This window comes from Lissotriton vulgaris, chromosome 6 (assembly GCF_964263255.1).
Source record: "Lissotriton vulgaris chromosome 6, aLisVul1.2, whole genome shotgun sequence".
Taxonomy (NCBI): domain Eukaryota; kingdom Metazoa; phylum Chordata; class Amphibia; order Caudata; family Salamandridae; genus Lissotriton; species Lissotriton vulgaris.
In genome coordinates, this window is record NC_141694.1 from 1,865,123,819 (window position 1) to 1,865,144,778 (window position 20,960).

Genomic DNA, 20,960 nt, shown 5'->3' on the forward strand with positions numbered 1-20,960 from the left:
GTGATATGAGGCTATGTCACTGCCAATAGTAAGCACTTATAATATAAATCTACTGTTCTACTCTGTGACAGCTCTCACTAAAAGACAGCAAGATTACAAAACAGAAGAGAATCAGGCATATGGAGGACCGTCTCATATATCCAGACTAAGGTAATATACCCCACTATAGTCAGTTAAAATGGTGGTAGTTGAGGGTCATCATAGGGTGCCAAATCACAAAAGAGCCTCTTTTATTACACCCTCATCCCTGGTGGCCCTGTTGTGATCTCTTGTTTCTGTTTTCTGTTGTTTCTTCTCTTTATATTTTTATTGTCTTTTTCTGTCTTTTTTCCAGCTGCTTTTCGATGTCCTGTTTCAATTCAGCTCTTTACTTTTACTCTGGTTTTCTCTCATTCCCTCTCCCCTTCTTGCCCTTGCCACTGCTCTTTCCCTAAGGCCCCACCCCCTTCATGCACCATTTCCCACCTCCCAGCTGACCAGCCCTTTAGCCTCCTGAACAATACTTAATGGTGATCACTGCTTGGCTGCTCCGGTGACACGCCAAAGGTAAGCCTGCCTGCCCCATCCATGGACCCAGGTGCCCACAGACCAGGGCCGTTTCTACCATTAGGCAAGACTAGGCGGCTGCCTAGGTCGGCAAAAGCACTAGGGCGGCAAAAGGGGGAACATTTTTTTTCATTTTAACCTACGAAATGAGAGCTGCTACTGAGTACATTACACGTGCGAAAATCACGTTAGTGCCGCCCGCCTTCCACCAGATCATCACACAGGAAGAGCCTCGCCCTCTAGGATTCTTCAGGGCAAGTGACGGCTATTCGAGCCGCTATGGTCTGCTTGAACTATTCATCGTAATTCTCAACGCCGAAGTGAGGGGCATATTACCAACAACTAGCGATAATTTTTGTCTCTAACTTGTTTAGAGACAAAAATTATCGCCGCACATCGGCGATTTTTATCGCAGATAAACCTTGCTATTACCAAGGTTTAACGCAAATGCGGTAAAAATCGCCGCAAAGCATGAATATCGCTGAAAAGTCAGCGATATTCATGCATTACCAAGCTAATGCTCTTAGCCATGTTATCCACCTCCCATTGGATAACATGGCTAAGAACTGCTCAGGGCAGGTGTTAGCTTTTGGAGATATTCCCGCTTAGCGCGAATATCTCCAAAAGTTGGTAATAGGAGATAGCGATGTTAGAGACTGTTTTCAGTCGCTAACATCTTGGCACGCCCACTTTGCATCTCATTAGTGATAAATATCACTGACATGCAAAGTGGGGCCCAAGATGGTCGCTATCTCCTACTAGCTGTAGCTAACTGGTGTTAGCGGCAGCTAGGTAATAGGGAGATAATTTTATCTCCGCTTTCTTGGCATTTAAAGCCAAAAAAGCAGAGATAAACCCCCTTGATAATATGCCCCTGAGTGATTGCAAAAGCGTGCTGCGGATTTGTTCGCGTATGAAAGTTAATTATAAGGGTCAGTGACAGTTTTAGGAGTGGAAGCCGGTTCGGGTGCCTCGTGCCTGGCCTGCCGTCCCTTTGCTGACTTCTTGGAGTACAGAGGTGTCGGAGTTTGAGCAGTGTTCCCCGCACGCTCTGACTGGCACTCATCTAGTTTAAGATGGCCTGGACTTGGCTGTCAGACTGTAGGTGGCTGCTGAAATGAAGGCTTTGTGGCTCGAGGCGAGAATGCACTCTTGTTTGGAATGAGTGACGCAGACCCCCGATCATCTAGCTTCAGGATTTCAGAATTGGACTGCACAGGGGGAGAGATGGAATGGCGTGTGCGCATGTTATGGGGACATGTGTGTGTATATGGGGAGTAAGGCTATCTTTGGGGCTTGTGAGTGAAGATGGAAAAAGGAAGCGATAACAGCCGCAGCAACAAGATGTACTGATGTTTAATATCGAAAAGAGTTATTATCAATCTATTGTCTCTGGATATCGGCCGCTGCCTCTTGCAAGGAAACACAAGACGCATTTTTAATGTTTCTAAACACACGATTCTGCATCCAACCAAGTGCCCACAGAGAGCTGGTTGTTGATTTGTTGATGTTGAGGGAGGGGTGCCGAAGCCCTGTGAGCCCTAAGGGTGTTGTGCGCCTGACCTAAGAGCTGTCCAGGTGGTCACGTGTGCCCACACTGACCTGGTGGGGTCTCATGGCACTCAAAAAACAATCCTCCACTTGGGGGGGGGGGGCGGATAAGCTCTCCCAAGAAAGGGCTACAGTAAAATAAACTAACACACCAAAGGCCCCCAGGATCCTGCCCTGCTCACCTCCCATCCTAATACTTTACACTGTCCCAAGGGGTGCTTTCTCCCACCAGAGTCTAAACATCCAGTCATAGGCTCAAGGTGGCATGACATAGCATTGAGGGCCCCGAACAGTGATGAGGGTCCCACATTTCACCATCAGACATTCATTTCACTGGTGACCTGGAGAGGATGTGGCTAAACGAAAAGAGCGGACGATTTTAACGCTGGGGAACCGGGTTCGAGTCTCAGAAGGGATGCACAACACCATGTGATTCTGGGCAAATCACTTAATCTCCCTGAGCCTCAAAATGAATGTGTCTGTCTGTAACACAACTGGTGCTCATGTAAAGTGCTCTGATGCCTTCGGGTGGAGTTCGCCCTAAATAAAACTGCAAAAAAAATACTTGGTAGGGGGCCCGTGCTGCTTTTGGGGAGCATTGAGTTAGATGACAAAGAGCACAGCGCAAGAGGCTTTTCTCATCACCATAAATTCATAAACAGCCTCTGAAGACATATAACCAGTAGGTGCGACTATATATATCGGATGACGAGGCCACACAAGGGTGTCACAGGAGGACATCCTCGAGGGAGCAGAGCAGGAACACGCAACTGAAAGATAACACACCACACTCTCCAACATGCAGCAGTCACAAGTGATGACCCCTCAATGAGGAGTGAGGCAAAGACAGAAGCTGGCAGAGTGCGGCTGCATCATGGCCGAGGCCACGTCCTGGGCCGATGTCTAGAAGACATAAAAAGAAGCTCTTCGACAATCTGTTCAAAGTCACCTACCAAGGGTCAAAGGTCACCTACACCTGCAATAGTTCAGGAGCACCCACTGCACGGAAGGCTAAAGGACCCCTAAGGGACGAGGCTCTGGTAGGATTGAGCACACAAGCATTTTTTATGTGTGAATCAATTAATGGGTGAATGAGTTGAATGAGTGCAATGTGTCTGTAGTTACGGGTATAGTTGGAAGAATGAAAGCAAGCTAGAGTGCCTTTATGAGGGATCGCATAAGACCATGTTACGATAGTAATTACTGTACTAACACTGTTCGTCCTTCTACCAAATTCGCAAACATTTATTTTGCACAAGTGCATGCATGGGAACAATGCGAATGACCAGAATGTGAGAAGACGCTGTTTGCGGAATTTGTTATTTGCACTGATTTTTAGCACACAATATAGCACCAAGTGCCGGTTTTGCAGAATTCCTCCTAATTTTGCAGTTCCCCAAAAGCTCCCGATAATATGTAGATAAAATTCTGCAATTTTTTGTGAAGTTAACCCAGTCTTTCCTCAGCCAACAAAATTAACACTACTGAGTTGGGTTATATTACTAATTATCGGCAGCGAGGGGCTGTTGCAAAAAGCGCTGCACAGAGAAGAAAACTGTTGAAAGAAGAGGGATTTCCTTATAAAGTCGCTCTACATCACCAAATGTTTTTTTTTCTTTTCGTAGAGACCCCCAACGCAACTCCTCCTAGAAGTGTCAATTGGTAGGCACTTTAATAGGGCAATAAATGTTTTTTGCTTTTGATTGGGGGGATTGCTGGCAGTAGGCAAAAATATTATTGTATTTCGCATGTGGGCATTGCATGTCTACATGCGTGCTTGGCGGAAGGTTAATTTGTACCAGGTTTTGAAAACGAGTTGCACTTGACGCCTTGGTGGTATTTAAACGCAAGGCTCTATTGGGCGTCCGTGCACATAGCTCTGTGAGTGTATGGCTACCATAACGGTCTGGCCTGTGCCTTTCGTTGAGGTCATTTGCAGGACTGACTGTTGTGATTGTGTTTCCTGATAGTAAATGAGAGTGACATAGAAGGATTTGACAGTAGAGGGCGTGCCTCTCTAGGCTGGATGACAGGGGGAGAGAGTGATGGTAGTAAAAGTGAGGGGGCAGCATTTTTCAGTTCTCGCCTAGGGCGGCAAAAAACCTAGCAACAGCCCTGCCACAGACCCCACCGCTGCAATGTAGCAACCTTTCACCTGTAGCAACTGTGTCTTTTCTTCCCTACACACACCAGACCAACCAACCGCACAACCCTCAAAAGCAGGACCTGACCACCTCAGCTGCATCCTACTTCATATACACTTCCTCAAAAGGCATGCTGTGGAGATCTGGGACCTGCTTGACTCCAAACTCCCTTTTGTCACCTTACTCATGGAAACATGGATGAACCCCACCTCAGCCCTGAACATTGCAACCGCCATCACTGAAGGCTACCAAATCATCCCCAAGAACCATGCCAACTTGCCAGGAGGTGGCATTGCAATCATACACAAAAACCCCCTGCGCCTCACTTGCAACTCCAACAATCACTCATCCGCCATTTCTCCACTTTCAGATCCAGACCAACCCGAACGCCTACCTCAGTGGCAACCCCTCCTGCAACCCACCCTTCAGCACAGCCATAGCCGACTTCATTGCACACCACGCTGTTGTGTCAGTGGGCTACAATCTCCTTGGCTACCTCAGTTTCCACCTGGACATCCTCCACGACCACAACACCGCATCCCTACTGGCGAACCTCGCCACCATTGGACTCAAACAATTGGTCACCTCTCCAACCCACTCAGCAGGACACATGCTCGACCCCATCTTCTCCACAATTAACAAAATCTCAGCCAGCCACATCTCCAAACTACATTGGACCAACCACTACTGTGTCCACTTCTTCTTCACCAAGCCACCCGTACACCATTATGTCCACCACTATCCTCACAGAAGTTGGAACAAGTTCAACAAAGACCAGGTCACTACCTCCCTTAGCAAAACCCCACCATCGACATCCATGCATGCCAACGCCTTAGAAGGCAACCTTCATCTTTGGATCTCCACCTGCAGCAGCACACTGGCTCTCCTCAGGAATCCATCAGGCAAGCGACCCTCCGAGAATGCATGCTGGTTCTCCCCTGGCCTCAAGAGCCCAGGGGCACCTGCAAAAGGCTTGCGAAAAGATGGTGGAGCAGTACAATCTTGGAATACCATGCTGCATTAAAAACTGCCATCAATGCACACCACCACCACCTCATCAGAACAACAAAGAAAACAGCCATATAGGAATGCATCAATGCCAATGCTCACAACAGCAAATAAATTGTCACCATGGTCAAAGAATTTGCCAAACCCAGCACAGAGACAGCAGACTTTCCCCCTCTCAAGACCTCTGCGACAGCCTTGCTACCTTCTTCCACCACAAGATCAAGAAAACCAAAGTTAGCCTGGCAACCCTCGCAGGCCGAGTTTGCAGAGTTTTTGCTACTCCGCACTCCATTTGTAACGCAGAGTTTGCCAAAACTCAGCAAACCACAGCATACTGGTTTTTCCTGCACCTTGAGACCTTAACTGTGGTTAAATGAAGAAGCAGACATGGGATGACTACATTTCCCTGATTGCTATAGGGGGTTTGTGAATATGAAAGTGATGCTGCCTTGGCAATCCCAGAATTCCTAACGGGAGTATTCTGGGATCGCGCAGGTGCACCTGCACCGTGACCCACGCAGTCTGCCATGAATGAAAAGTCAGAACTGCTTGCATTCCTTCTGCCCTCTGATGGTCACCCATAGTTCAGGGGAATAAAGAAGAAGCTGATGCTGCTGGAACAGTAGCACTTTGACAGACTCCAGGGGCACTTGCAGGTAAGAGGGCAGCCAGGACAGCTGGGAAATGTGGGTACGATGAGGCCATTGTTGCTCAAGGTGGAGTGGGGGGCAATAAAACACATGCCCCCTTTCTCCTGTAAGATGTGCAAATTCAGATGTGGGGCAATTTTTTTAAACACAGCTAGTGCACCTGAGCACCAAACAGAGTGGCACAGATTACCAGCAAATACTGTAGCAATGAATGGCAGTTACGTTGTTGTACGTTGTTGGCATCACTGCACTACTATAATAGTAATAGGAGGTATCACTGAGCTGCAGGTGGCCTCCTTCCCTTGCGCCTTTGTTCTGCTTTGCTGCAGTGAAGATAAATAAAAGTAAATCCCCCTGCCTGCCTCATATGCATTGGCCCCAAGAAATCAATCGGAACAGGACTGGGCTGGAGTTGGCTCACTCTGCCCACTTGCAGAGCTCACTCTGTGGAATCACATAGTTTGTTGGCAACTCTGCGGAATTCAGTGTAGTAAAACTCTGCACACTCCGCCCAGCCCTACCCAAGAGCCACCCACCCGCAACCACCAACCTAATGGCTCAAGACCCCGGAAGGACCTGCCCAGCTGGACCACCCTCACCTCTGAAGACACCCTAAGCATTCACTCTGGAGCCCCCTTGGATCCCTGCCCACACTACATCTTCAACATAACCAGCAGCTCCATCACCCCAGGACTCTGTAGCTCCTTCAACTTCTCCATCAAGTCCGCCACCTTCCCTGAAGACTGGAAACACCCAGATCTCAGCCCCCTGCTGAAGAAACCCTCCTCTGACCAGACAGGCTCATGGTTCTGCTCCCCTTCCCAGCCAAAGTCCTTGAGAAGGCTATCAACGCCCAACTCTTCTAGCTCATCGAAATGATCCACATCCTGGATCTCTCCATATCAGGCTTCAGAAGCAACCACTCCTTGACTGAGGCAAATTGTAGCCCTCCTCCATCTAGACCTCTCAGATGCCTTCGGCCTACAGGGACTCCAGGCCAGGAAATATACCCCATGCAAAGTGTGCTATGTGATATTTCCAAAGTAGCCTCAATTTACAGGGGTGCGCTGAAGCAATAACACACCTATGATTAAAAAAAATCACAACCCACATATAGTAATACTGAGTAGTGTAACAGTACCTACCAACTGCTCTATCTCTAGTGCACTTGTGGGAACCCCTCCTCTTGTTTGTGTGCCGTGACCCAGAAGAGAAGGGGCTCCTGGCACAGCAATCACAGAAACCAATGCTGATATGCCATTCATGCAAATCATGCCTGTCCAGTGGTATATTTCTGTTACAGGATTCCTCTCCCGTGGAGAATTGCCATGCCAAATTGTCCTCATCATAGAAATATAGCACTATTTTCTTTTACCTCTTAACTCTACAACAAGTCCCTTGTGTTCCGTCAATTAAGAGACAATAATATTCTTATGATACCTTCTGAGCCATGTACTCTTTCATTATAACCTGGACAACTCTCATCTAGTTCTTATGGAAATAAAAATATACTGAAAGTCAACCGCAAAGTACTGTGATCTAACAAAGACTCAATATAGCAGTGGAATGACTTAGTGACAATAACTTACCAATTGGAAGAGTTTCTTCTCACATATCTATACTACTATTATAAAGAGAGAACTGTGAACCTTTGAGGTGGGTAAACTCAGGAACCACAGCGCCAATCAAAACACCCAATACAGCATTGGAAATGTCAGGGTAAGCATATGGACATAGGCTATATAGCATCAAAAAATATACGTTGCAAGGGCAAAGTACGTTCTTTGCCAAAGTAGTCCCTTGGAAGTAGCGCCATGTCTGAAGTGGGAGTGTGCGTTAACGACGTTGACTTCAGTAGGCGTGCTGACATCACATAACAGTGACGGGGTCTGACTTTTTGGTGAAGTAAACCGGAGCGCAATGTGCGCTACAGCCACAGGGGCCCCTGACACCTCCATCACCTTGGGGGACATGGAAGCCCAGAGCAGCACCAGCACCAGGTAAGTGCCGAAAAAGCCCAGAGCAGCACCAGCCCCAGGTACATGCCGCTCACCCCGGCTCTCAGCCGCGCTACCTCCCCGGCCCCTTCACTCCGCTCCTTCCCTGGCTCTGCTGCTCCCGCCGAAGAAGCCCAGAGCAGCACCAGCCCCAGGTACGCGCCGCTCCCCCCGGCTCTCAGCCGCGCTACCTCCTCGGCCCCTTCACTCTGCTGCTTTCCCGGCTCTGCTGCTCCTGCCGAAGAAGCCCAGAGCAGCACCAGCCCCAGGTATGTGCCGCTCCCCCTCGCTCTCAACCACGCTACCTCCTCCGCCCCTTCAGTCTGCTCCTTCCCCGGGGCTGGCCGCTCTGCTGCGCGTCTCCTGCAGCGGTGCTGCCCCCTTAAAACCCTTTGTACACAGTTCTGTCCCGGACAACGTCGGGGCGGGCTGCGAGTTGTTAATAATTAAACTACCATGTTCAGATGATAATGACTCACTCTGACTGCAAAACAGTGAATGATTAAAGATAATGTAAGCAAGTACTGTCTCCATCTTGTCAAATCTACAAATGCCAATAAGTAAAACCAAGCAACTGCCACATCCAGGTTGCTGCCCTACCACATTTACCTAGATTTTCCATTGTTTGCCGTAGACACGTGTTGACAGAAGTGACTTGGAATGTTAGATTTAAGCTAAAATAGTTTTCCTTCCTGATAGAGTGAATAACTGAAAAATGTCTGCAGTATCCTTAATAATCAAGGTTTGATTCCTGCAGTAGGAAAATGCCCGACTGTTATATGACATTAGCCATATTCTTTAAAAAAATATATATTGTAGCTGTATCTCTTCACGATAGCTAGATGTGCTGGCCTTGTTAACCTAGGAAGGAGAATTTAGTTAATGGAATGAGATACAATATTTGTGGTTAGCGGTTAGTCATGGAAAGCAAGAGAGCTCAAAGTCATTTTGGAGAGCCTAAAGTGGTTCTGCCAATGAGAACATGATTATAATGGGGCCAAATGGGGCATTTTGAAGCACAGGCCTGGCACAAATTGTGATACAATAATATTGTGTAGTTGTCCCCTGACATATGGTTATTAACTTCTAGCCATGAATGTATATTTGGCATCTGAATAGGAACGCGAGGCAAACTGGTTCTGAACTAGTTTTCTTTCAGGCAACAGCTGGTTCACATTTTAAAATTTATTTTCCACTGTAGGTATCACAAATCTACATTCACCTTTGAATTAGATTTTTGAAAGTGAGTGGAAAATAACTTTAAATCATTTTTCGTCTATCTTCTGGGTGGAGTTTTAAAATAAAAACTACAGAGAGAAAATACTTAACTGCGTCACCATGATAAAAGAGCCCTGGGTGCTTACTGGCATGGCCTTAATTAAAGCAACACCATGGTGGAGATCCTTGTTGTGTATTGCACCTTCCCCATGTTGCTGTTTTCCAGGACAGCTTGTAATGTAAGAGACACAAGGAATGCTAAAGAAACACGATCAAACTGGAATCTACAATCACTCATAAACAACTACCGCCTTACAAACACAGTCAAATAGCATACCAATATCCGGGTTGCCATTTGTTTTCACGGTTTGGTTAAAGAAAATACGCAAAGTAACAAATTCAAATTTCTTTCAGTTTTACCAAAGCCAGGAACGTGCCCTAAAAACAGCATAAAGTGCATCAAAGAAGAAAACCCTCAGTGCAAGAATGATTGTGACTGCAAAGGGGATCAGAAGTGCTGCTACTTCAACTGTGGATTAAAGTGCAAGACTCCAGAGACAGGTATCTGTGTCAGGAGGGTGTGACATTTTATGTTGTTGTCAAATCTTAGCGTGTGTTGCTGTTTTTAAGCTGAGCTCGGCTTGTAGATAGGGGGCAGGACAAGGTACATAACTGAAATTTAAAACCTGCATTTGAAAGTTAACAACAGCTATCTAAGCTAATGACAGGTATCTTTCGCATTCGGTTACTGTCTTATTAATTAACCTGAGTGTGGAACATTCTTCCAGCTTCCCTGAATGTACTGTGAAGCACCTAAATCTGAAACTCATGATCCCAGAGTTTCCTAATTATATACTCAATTTTTATCATACACACAGTTGTTCTATAAAGAGTGTGCAAGAAAGGGGTCTACATTTACTTGTGCAAAATCTTGTATAAACATATTTGCACATGTGCATATCTGTTTACATGCACAAGCGAGATGCAATGTGTCTGCCCAGGTTGTGGCTGAGCTGGGAGTGAGATCAAGGTATATTGAAGGGCTTTGTGCATGTAGCGTGAGGTGCTCTCCTCACGCTACAACACAGAATGTGTAACAAGTATGACATTGGGTGCTTCTTTAAAACAATTTGCTTGTTATCTTTTGTCACATATCATAGCACCTGGGCTGCAAGATGCTTGCTGAAAAATGTGGATTTCAGTTCTTTTGTCTGACTCCTTCTCTGAGGTGCTCAACCTTCACCTACATAGGTGGACGGTCATGATGGTTGCTGCTGAACCTTGAGTAGGACATCAGTGCATACCTAAATACTGGGTATTTGCATAATATGAAATACATGGCAGAATAAGAAGTGTGTGCCGTGTCTGCCTATCCCACAATGCGTAGGTTACATATGTGATTATGATACTGACCATGGAGTAGTGATTACAAGAATCTGCAGAAATTGCAAAAAAATTTGCTAAAATGTAAAGTTCTGATTTGTCTTGTGACAAATGTGAAATGAGTGTTTAGTTTGAAGTAGAATGCTCAAAGTTGCATTTGACCTTCTATTGAGAGTGCATTTGAGAAAAGTATGTCCTGGCCAGTCCTATGTTGGCTGTAGTGGGAGTACCATTATCTAACTTTTATAGTTGGGAAAGGCCTGTTCAGCTGACTTCTGCCCCTCATAGAGGCCAGAATCCAGGAGTAACTTTAGGGTTCCTCTTCATAGAGTCAGTAATATCTCAATGACCTCCAACCATGAAGAATATGCCTCCCAAACCTCTCCTTAATATTTTATCATTTTATAACACAAAACATCAACAGTAGCTCTCTAAATCCTGAAATCCTGGGCTAATGTTTTACACCTCTCTACAGAATGTTGGATTATATTCAGTTTATGCTGTTGGTTAGTCCTCCACCATCCTTTCTCTCCCATTTTGAAATCTATTCACACCCATCTTCCTGTATCTCATGCTCACCAATATCACAATATGTAATATTTCGCCTTCCTGGACTGCACCACAGATGTGTCTGCATTTGACAATTTGCGTAGTTTCCATACTTGTTTTCAAACTTTTTGATTGCTTGATTGATTGACTGGCTAGGGGAGATGACAAAAAGTTGATCATTCAATCTAAAACTGTTTTTAGATGGTATGAATAAGAGAACTTTTTAAGGTTGTCAACGACTTCATTTCCCCTATGGCTATGACAAACTCTTTCACTCCGACTAGTGACTTGACAGACAGTCTTGCGCAGTATTTTTACGAGAAGATCAAAGTCATTCAGGACTCCTTTAAAGTTTTGCCCTTGGAAGTGAGACCTAACAGAATGACCCTTAATGGGGGAAAAACTGCACTGGGAGTGTCTTTGGTGCAATTTCCTCCTATCACATTAGAGAAATCCCTGGAGATAACGAGAGCCTCAAAATCTGGCTCCCCGTCAGACCCATGTCCAGCACGTGTACTGGTATCAATAGCGGAAGTTATTAATCCATCAGTCAACCGTGTGTTGAACACTTCACTTGCACAGGGGGAAATGCCAGAGAGTTGAAAGCAAGCCAAAATTTGTCTATTGTTGAAAAAAATCTACAGCTGACCCTTTGATGACTTGCAACTATCGGCCAATTTCATTATTGCCATTTTTTCCAAGGTTTTGGAGAAATACGTTAATACTGTGACCTCAGAGTTTATTGAGGGGAATATACTTCATCCCAGTCAGTCTGGTTTTAGATCGAATTTTTGCACGGAAACTGCTTTATTAGAAGTGTCAGAAACGATTAAATCTACTCTGGATGGTGGAGGAAAAGCGGTTCTGGTACTATTGGATATTTCAGCGGCCTTCGACACCGTGCCCCACGACCAACTCCTGGAAAGACTCCGGGACTGTGGGATTGGTGGCACGGTGTTAAAATGGTTTAGCTCTTTCTTAAGTGGTCGCCAGGAAACAGTATGGTCACCCCCTTAATCAGCCCAAACGAATTCCATGAAGGTGGGGGTTTCCCAGGGTTTGGTGTTGAGCCCCGTGTTGTTTAATAATTATATGACCCGCTTGCGTTTTTGGCTGGACAACATGGAGCTAAAATAGTGTATTATACAGACGACACGCAACTTCTATTTACTTGTGAAAAGAATTGCGTGTTCAGAGGAAATTAGATAAATAGCTGTCTAACAGAGGTTTTTAGCTGGCTACGGAGGAGCCAACCGAAGTGTAAAAATCGGAAATTATCTTTTTCGGCTCGGACCTGAGCATTGAGTGGCGCATGTGGTGGCCGCAAGACATGTCCCCCCCTAAGTGTTCTGTTATCACCGTGAAGAACCTAGGGGTAAAGATGGATGCTGACATGTCTTTGAATACCCAAATACAAACCGAGGCGGGGACATGTTTTGGTCTTTTAAAAATGCGGAGAACGTTTCTTCCCCTGATCCCTGTTTCTCTCAGAAAGACAGTAGTTCAAGCCCTTATTACTTCTAGGTTGGACTGTGCCAACGTGCTGTATCTGGGCCTTCCGGAATATCTCATGAGTCGCCTACAGGTGATACAAAATTCGGCGGCTAGAGCTATTTTAACGACAAAACCCAGGGAACAAAAGTCCTCCCATCTGAAGTCCCTCCACTGGCTTCCAATGAGGAAGCAGGTGTAGTTCAAGGACCTGACTCTGGCTTTTAAGGCCTTCCATAACTCTGGAGCCCATTATATTAGAAAGAGGATACAGCACTATGTCCCTAAACGTGAACTGAGGTCAGCGGGGCAGTATCTGATGACCATCCCTAAATTCCTTCATTCACGGAGAGGTGGACGCTCGTTTCAAGTATTAGCCCCTCGGCTCTGGAATGATCTCCCTATGGCTCTCAGACAGACAAGCAGTTTAGGGGAGTTCAGGAGCAAGTTGAAGACTTGGCTGTTTAGTAATTAGTGGCTGAGACAGTATGTCCTCTCTGCCTGTTACTTTGGGTCTTTTAGCGCCGGGACTCTCTATGGAGTAGCCGCGCGCTCTATAAATACCCAATTACAATTACAATTACAATTACAATTGTGTGCACCTCTGTTGACTCTTCCTTGAAAGTTCAGCAAAGTGGTGTCGTTTTTAGCAATCTGCGACTGAAGGAGGGGTGTGAGAAGACCCTATGAGAATGATTATTTTTTTTAGAAAAAGTGTTCCTTTTTACTAATGAATACTTCTTTTAGAAAATGTGTTCCTTTTTACTAATATCCATAACTAAATTAAGTGCAAGATATTGCATAGCTCAACCCGGTGCCCTATTTTACACCTGTATGTATAGCTTTTGCAACTTAAGTCATGATCTGAATGGTGGTTGTTCTCCTTATTATATTTCTCAAATCTCTGACCAGTTCTCACTCCACATTCTTGGTTGATGGGTCATGATCTACTTCCCTTAAAACTACAGCCACAAATTACGTTGTGTAGCAAGAAGCGTTTATGACAGTGGTTCCCAAATTGTGTGCTGTGGCTCCCTGGGGAGCCGTCAATCCTAGCCAGGTGAGCGGCGCACCAAAGGTCTGTTGGCTTCAGTTAAACGAATTAGACGTAAACGCATGATGTTGATGATTTGTTAGTGACATGCCCAAATCTGTAAAAGTAGTGCTTAATTGATAGCATGTTGATGAAAATGCCCTCCATATTTAACTGAATCCCCATGTTCAAACACTCCCAAAGTAAGCGTAAGGTGCCTGACTTATTTGGTTAGACTTGTTAATAGTTTAGTTTTTTTCTAAATGTATTTTACACCAATGTAGGTTATCAGGAAAGTACAGTTGTCCTGTCTATTAGGCACAATATGGGGCCATTTACAATGTTGGTCAAAAAGTCTTCCGGACGAATCAATTTCGGAATGGTTTCAGACCGAATCGGGTTCTGTGAGTCTGACAGACCGATGGCGATACTTCCCAACTTCGTTTGGTCGGACTTGCATTGACTTCATTGGGAGCCTGTATTCCCGAACAAGAACACAGGCTCCCATTGAAAAAAAGTGGTGGTGGTGGAAAACCTTGAACCCTATGGCTGGCACCTCAAAGTGTCTGCAATACTGTGCCTGGTTGCAAAGACGGCACCTATGGGTACTCCCACAGGCCCCAACCGGAGGCCTGCAGGTTAAGGGGAGCCTGCTGCAGGCCCCCAAAGTCAGATTCCAACAGCTATTTTGTGTCAGGCAAACCGATTTGGAATGGCGGTCAGAATCGGCTATCGTAATCACTCGTCGGTTACCGTGTCCATAGAGCTGTATGATTTGGCTCATTGCTACTCGGCTGCCCGAATGTCGATCAGAACCGAATCGGACGAAATGGTTTTCGAAATTGTTTCCAAAATGGTTTCCCTGCATTGTAATCGGTCAGTCGGAAATGTATCAGATTTGGTCAGAAACATAGGCAATAGCCAATAGGTCAAAGGAGCTGCGGGTCGAAAGAATTTGGGAACCACTGGTTTAGGATATTGTTTTATTAGAGACACATCGGGCAGCTCAGCAAGGTACTACACTCCAGATGTTACCCTACAGTTATCTAATAAGAGCCTAGTAGGAGAACTATTGGCTAATATTGCAGTTTATTTGTACAAATACTAGGCATAACAAATAGGCCCTTCTTTAATGTTAGTCCTTTATCATGTAATGCATGATATATTACCACCTGGTTGAAAATAGAGTCTACCTGTTTCATCTGCATTATTGATACTTTACAGCTCTGCACATGCGTAAAACTTCTTAATATAAGCATTTTTCACTATCAGTCAGTTGAAGGCAATAAAACATCATCCATCCCAGGGTTTGACACATTTTGAAATTGCTGCTAATGATTGAAAGGAACTACGCTGATTCCTAAAGGGCCAGTGTAGTACATCAACTCCAACATTGATAAATCATCACTGCAAGCCTTACTCTGTAGCCTAGAAAAGGAGCTTTTATTTTCTTCTTAGATAGAAATGTTAAGGTGCTGTCCATGTTATACTTTAGTTGTGGAAAATTGACACATCTTCTAAAGCTGAACTGCTGACTACTTCTGCTGAGTATTAGAAGATACCCCCTATTGAACTGCAATGTTCAGTCTAGCAGGATATGAAATTTGGCTGGGGCTCATATATAATTACTTGGAGTATATAGTATTTTTCCAAGGCCACAGTGACAAATAAAGATGGGTAGTGCAACGGGGTAAAAGCTATATCTTTGAAGGTGTAAGTAAACAAATGGCGTAATTATGGTTGTGGTGTAAATGTGGCTAATACATAAGCACTTTTGGTGTGCTTGGGGTGAGCGTGACAGGGGTTTCCATTACGTCTCTTTTGCCACTGTAAGAAAAGGTTGTTGAATCTTGTTACTTCCTCTGTTACAGTGAAACCTGGTGTATGCCCAAAATGCACAGCTGTGTGCAAAAAAGCTGAACCGGATCAGTGCAAGAATGACATCGACTGCAAGGGAAATCAGAGATGCTGCTACTTCAGCTGTGGACTTAAGTGCAAGGATCCGGCTAAAGGTATTACTAATAGCCATTCACAGGGAAACATTCAAGGATCTAAACATTTTTTAAACGAGGCTTGTGAGTGACAGCACCCTTATTTTCCCCCATTACCCGGAGTGATGGCACCATAGTCAAAAGCAATAGGCAATAGAGAGTGATCATTTATGGTAAAATATTAAATTGTAAAATGTGCTTTCTAGTGTGTTTTCAATATCATGTCCCTTCTCCACATTCACCCCCATCCCTCTCGTTATAGTATGGTTCCTGTATCATGTCTTTAAGGGCTACCTGTGGCATTTGCCTTTGTAAGTGTAGAGCCCATTTTACCAATTACTTCGCCCTTTACGTGGCTGCAGAGCTTAAAACAAGGCTCTATAAGTGCCATCTGCTGGCACACCAGGATGCTATAGAAACAAGGTTTCGCAGTACTGGCCCTGCCTGTTAAAATGGGCGGGTCTTTGATTTAAAGACATTGTTGTAGAGTATAAACATCAAGAGCTAGACAAGCATTGGAAAAGAGCAGAGATTTTCCAGCATTTGGCTAGGGAGAACCTTAGGAGCATGAGACAAGTAAAAGAGGTATGTCCTGGTTGCTGCTCAGTTTGGGCCAAGAAACTTTCAAAACCCAAAGAGACACTATGCAGCTTTGATAGTACATAGTCAACTGTGATCAACCTCACTTCTAAGGTCCAAAGGGTCAGTTGTAAGTATAGCACAGAATAAACACAGTTTAAACAAAATAGCTGTAGCGAAGCTAGATAAAGTAGAAGAAATAACAGATTAAGAGGAGCAGATGAGGTGGGCAGATAACGGAAGGAATAGTTCACACAGCCAAGCGAGAAATAGAAAAAAATAAGTGGTAATTAAAGCAATAGAGAAAGCAAATACAAGACATTAAGTTGGGATTGAGAAGTTACAATGCAGATCTACATATGTATCTGTGGTTTCAACTCCTCACATAGAGGGGTGGTTCTCCCACACCTCAGTCATAATACTGATTTGGACAGAAACTACTTATTTGGGATTTCCTGCACTTTGGGCTACAGAACCTGAAGGAGGCCCGAATTCTGTAGCAGTGGTAAAACTGGCACACTATTGTGATGCTTTGGCAGAGCAGTGGGGGAAGGTTCTCTCTGCTTTTTTATTCTATCTATTCTACTCCAGAAAAGAGGCCAAGAGGGACACAGTAGTTTGCGGTACAGACATATAAACAAGGCAGCAATCTATCATACTCCTAAGATGCAAACTGTACTCTAAGTGTACCTAGAGTGTATGTAGGTGAAGAGTGTAGAGCCAAAAATCCCACCAAGGGACCATTCCAACCCCATTACCTGATGGGAAAGAGTGACGGACCCCCTCACGAGATGTCAGACCGCTGCATGGTAATCCCCCAGCATGAATGGACCCTCAGCGTCAGCAGAAGTACCTCCTCTGCTAATCTATTGAAATTCATCTTTCATAATAGTAAGCAGCCTTGCAATGTACACATAGATGAGTGATGCTGTGGATATGAAGATAGCCCTGTCGCCCTGTGGATGAAGATAGTGTTGACATTTGTAAAGAGTAAGGAATGAGTCCTTTTACATGATGTTCATGGCGTTGTGATAATGTTGTGCAAAGCTAGATGTAAAACATGTTTAGTTTCGGAGCAACAAATCCAGCAATGTCATGCATGCAAATGTATGACAAAACTTACAGCTTGGAAAATGTTATTCATGAGGACATGGTAAGACATATGCTGCTTGCTACAGGGGCCTAACCCGGGAATAAAATCAAACTCATTATTATCAGTCTCTCTGTGCTTCCTTAGGTGTGTGATAGAGTGTGCCATGTCAAAAACTTGTATCAGATTGCCATAAATTGCAATAAAAAATGTGCTTTGCCACCCTCTGTATGCTGTACTGGAATGCTGTCTTTCACCCCAAGTTGAAAATAGTGTTGACAACAACCTTCCCGAGTGTGTCCAAAGGACCACAGAGTGAACACACTATTGAATCCTGCAAAGGTTGCTCTTTAACAAGCAAAGTGTTTAACAAACGTAAATGGCTTTGACATTATCTGCAGTAAAATGTAAGTCAATGGAATGGGCAGTTTCTGATGAAGATAGCTGCAGGCATAGACATGGCTTGGCTGTAGACAAGCTGTCTGAGAGCTGAGTCTCATGCAGATATGCCAAAAGATGACATTGTTCTAGACATGAATTTATGTTCATTTTTTACCATGTTGTTCGTGTACCAAAACATCTCTGTGCTGTTTACACTGTGTGGCAGCTCTAAGGAGTTTACACTGTAAGACCCACCTTTGACTCCACTTTAATGGTTTCTTTTGTTGTTTACACTAGAAGAATGCTCAATATCTTCTTTACGTTCTGAAGCTGATCCATATTTTATATATGCTTTATATTCTGTTTACTTTAACACTGATCTATGTGGTTTACATTTAACACTTACCATTGTTGCATACCCTGTGCAGCTGCTCTCCTTACACTCTGAAGATATTCTACTCAGTTGACACTGTAAAGCTTCCCTTTTTTGCATACACTGTATTGCCGCTCCATTTACACTCAAATTATCCTCTATTGATTTTACATTGTAAAGCTTCCCTTTTTTGCATTCACTGTATAGCCGCTCCCTTTACACTCAAATTATCCTCTATTGACTTTACATTGTAAAGCTTGCCTTTGTTGCATACACTGTATTGCCGCTCCATTTACACTCAAATTATCCTCTATTGATTTTACATTGTAAAGCTTGCCTTTGTTGCATACACTGTATTGCCGCTCCATTTACACTCAAATTATCCTCTATTGACTTTACATTGTAAAGCTTGCCTTTGTTGCATACACTGTATAGCCGCTCCATTTACACTCAAATTATCCTCTATTGACTTTACATTGTAAAGCTTGCCTTTGTTGCATACACTGTATTGCCGCTCCATTTACACTCAAATTATCCTCTATTGATTTTACATTGTAAAGCTTGCCTTTGTTGCATACACTGTATTGCCGCTCCATTTACACTCAAATTATCCTCTATTGATTTTACATTGTAAAGCTTGCCTTTGTTGCATACACTGTATTGCCGTTCCATTTACACTCAAATTATCCTCTATTGAGTTTAGATTGTAAAGCTTGCCTTTGTTGCATACACTGTATAGCCGCTCCATTTACACTCAAATTATCCTCTATTGATTTTACATTGTAAAGTAACGTTTTTTGCATACACTGTAAAGCTGCTTCATTTACACTCAAATTATCCTCTATTGAGTTTACATTGTAAAGCTTGCCTTTGTTGCATACACTGTATAGCCGCTCCATTTACACTCAAATTATCCTCTATTGAGTTTACATTGTAAAGCTTGCCTTTGTTGCATACATTGTACAGCTGCTCTCTGGTCTTAACACTCTGAAGATACTCTGAGTTTACACTATAAAGCTTGGCTTCATTGAACACATTGTAGAACTACTCTCTTTACTCTCTGAAGACAATCTATTGAATTAACACTACACAGCTTGCCTTTGTTGCACATATTGTAAAGCTGCTCCCTTTACACTCCAATGATAACCTTTTTAATTTACATGTAAATCTTGCATTTGTTGTATACACTGTAAAGTTGCACTGTGTTCTTTTCACTCTAAAGCTGATCTGTAACATTACAATGTAAATCTTGCCCACTGACTTTACTTTACGTAAAGGTGTTTTATGCTCTCTATACTCTAACATGATCTATGGAGATGATATTGAAAAGCACACCTATGTTGTTTGCAGCAGGACAGCATTCTTGTTTACACTTTCAAGCAGACCATCTGTGATAACAGTACACTATGTTGCTTTCACCATAAAGCTCCTCTCTGTTGCTCTACAATGTGGTTGTATGGCATTACAACGCAGGCTTTTACCACACGTGCCATTACAACGCTGTTTCTACAGCACAAGTCGTTACAATGACTTGCGCTGTAAGCGTTGGATAGTGGAATAGTTTCATTTTCTATTCCAACTCCAGCCCACGTTACAGTAGGGAAGGTGTTGGAATAGAAAATTAAACTATTCCCTAGCCAACAGCGGCTTCCAGCGCAAGTCGTTGTAACGACTTGCGTTGTAATAGCAGCGTTGTAATGGTAGCGTACGGTAATACCCATGTTGTAAAGGCTGTTCTCCCTACAATGTATATTATGGGTGGGAGGTCTTGCATAAACTATTGCACTTTTCTGTTCTTGTTTACCTTAGAAATTACAATCCGAATGGTTATTTCACATCTGCCCCCTTGACTCAGTATTTCTGTTTCTGTTCGTAGGACCCTGAATTCCTGACGATGCCCTGGGGTACAAATGATGATGAATCTTGGTGAAAGGATGTGTAATAATCATCAGCAAGTGATCGTTTGTGATAACACAGAAATAAAGATGGTATGATAAGATCAACATACATTGATTCTTTCGATGATGTAATTTGTCAAGACTGTGGAAATGAGTCAGTTAGAAATATTTCTTGATTTAATTTTCATTTGTCCTGCATAGATCATAATGTTCCATCTGTAATCTAACAGCCTGCTTAGCCCTTGTCCAATCATAGGTCTCCAAACGTGTTCATTACAGCCTAACAATGGAAAATATGTTGTAAATTAAACTTTCTTACTGCTCAACCTATTTCTGATTGTGTTCCATTTCTTGAAAATTAAACTCAACTTGTTTGAATATGTTTCTTTTTTAAATAAATGCTAAACCTAGAAAAGAGGTCCAACACAGAATGCCATTAGAAGATCACCCTAAATGTAGTTCAACCACATGGGACTGATTATGTTTTGCAATTACTCTGGAAATCAAATTTCTTATACAAGAACATCATAATCCTGAATAGCACAGGCATCAATAAAAATCCTAAACAAGCAGATAGATTAATATTTTTTCTCTGTCTCACTCTCTTTCTCTCTCCCTCTTCAAAATTAAAAGCTTTACAAATACCTAACATACCTAACACACCATAAAACTTGTTTCTAAACAAATATGATACATGACAGAGTTCATATATTCTGCAGCAAACCGAATGTGATTCATAGACTGAATATATGACTTAGTTGTTACTACATCTACTGAACTGAATAAGGTATATGTTGAAATGTATATCAATCATAATAACTTTAATGTGGCCCTCACTGAAAAGAATATAGAAAGCACTGAAATGAATATGGCATGCATTTAAAAGGAACATCCCATTTGCTGAAGTGACTGCCATACCAAGAGGACTATGACACGTTGAAATTAATATGATGGGCTAAAATCTATGTAACCCTCAAGACACGTCATCACTTTCACAAAACATACAGAATATTTCGTAAATATTGTTAGAGAAAAAGGCCTTTGGTGAGCTTTATTTTGCCACTGGTTTGTTTGCTCA

The 20,960-nt window shown here is 43.5% G+C and overlaps 1 protein-coding gene across 1 annotated transcript in view; it reads left to right on the top strand.

The window, feature by feature from the left end:
* LOC147709687 (uncharacterized) overlaps positions 1–20,960 on the top strand; it is a 280,392-nt gene that overhangs the window by 54,528 nt on the left and 204,904 nt on the right. The window contains exons 10-11 of the mRNA XM_086926072.1: positions 9,529–9,675; positions 15,442–15,582. Coding sequence (XP_086782198.1) covers positions 9,529–9,675; positions 15,442–15,582 — 288 coding nt within the window. The remainder of the gene's footprint in view (positions 1–9,528; positions 9,676–15,441; positions 15,583–20,960) is intronic.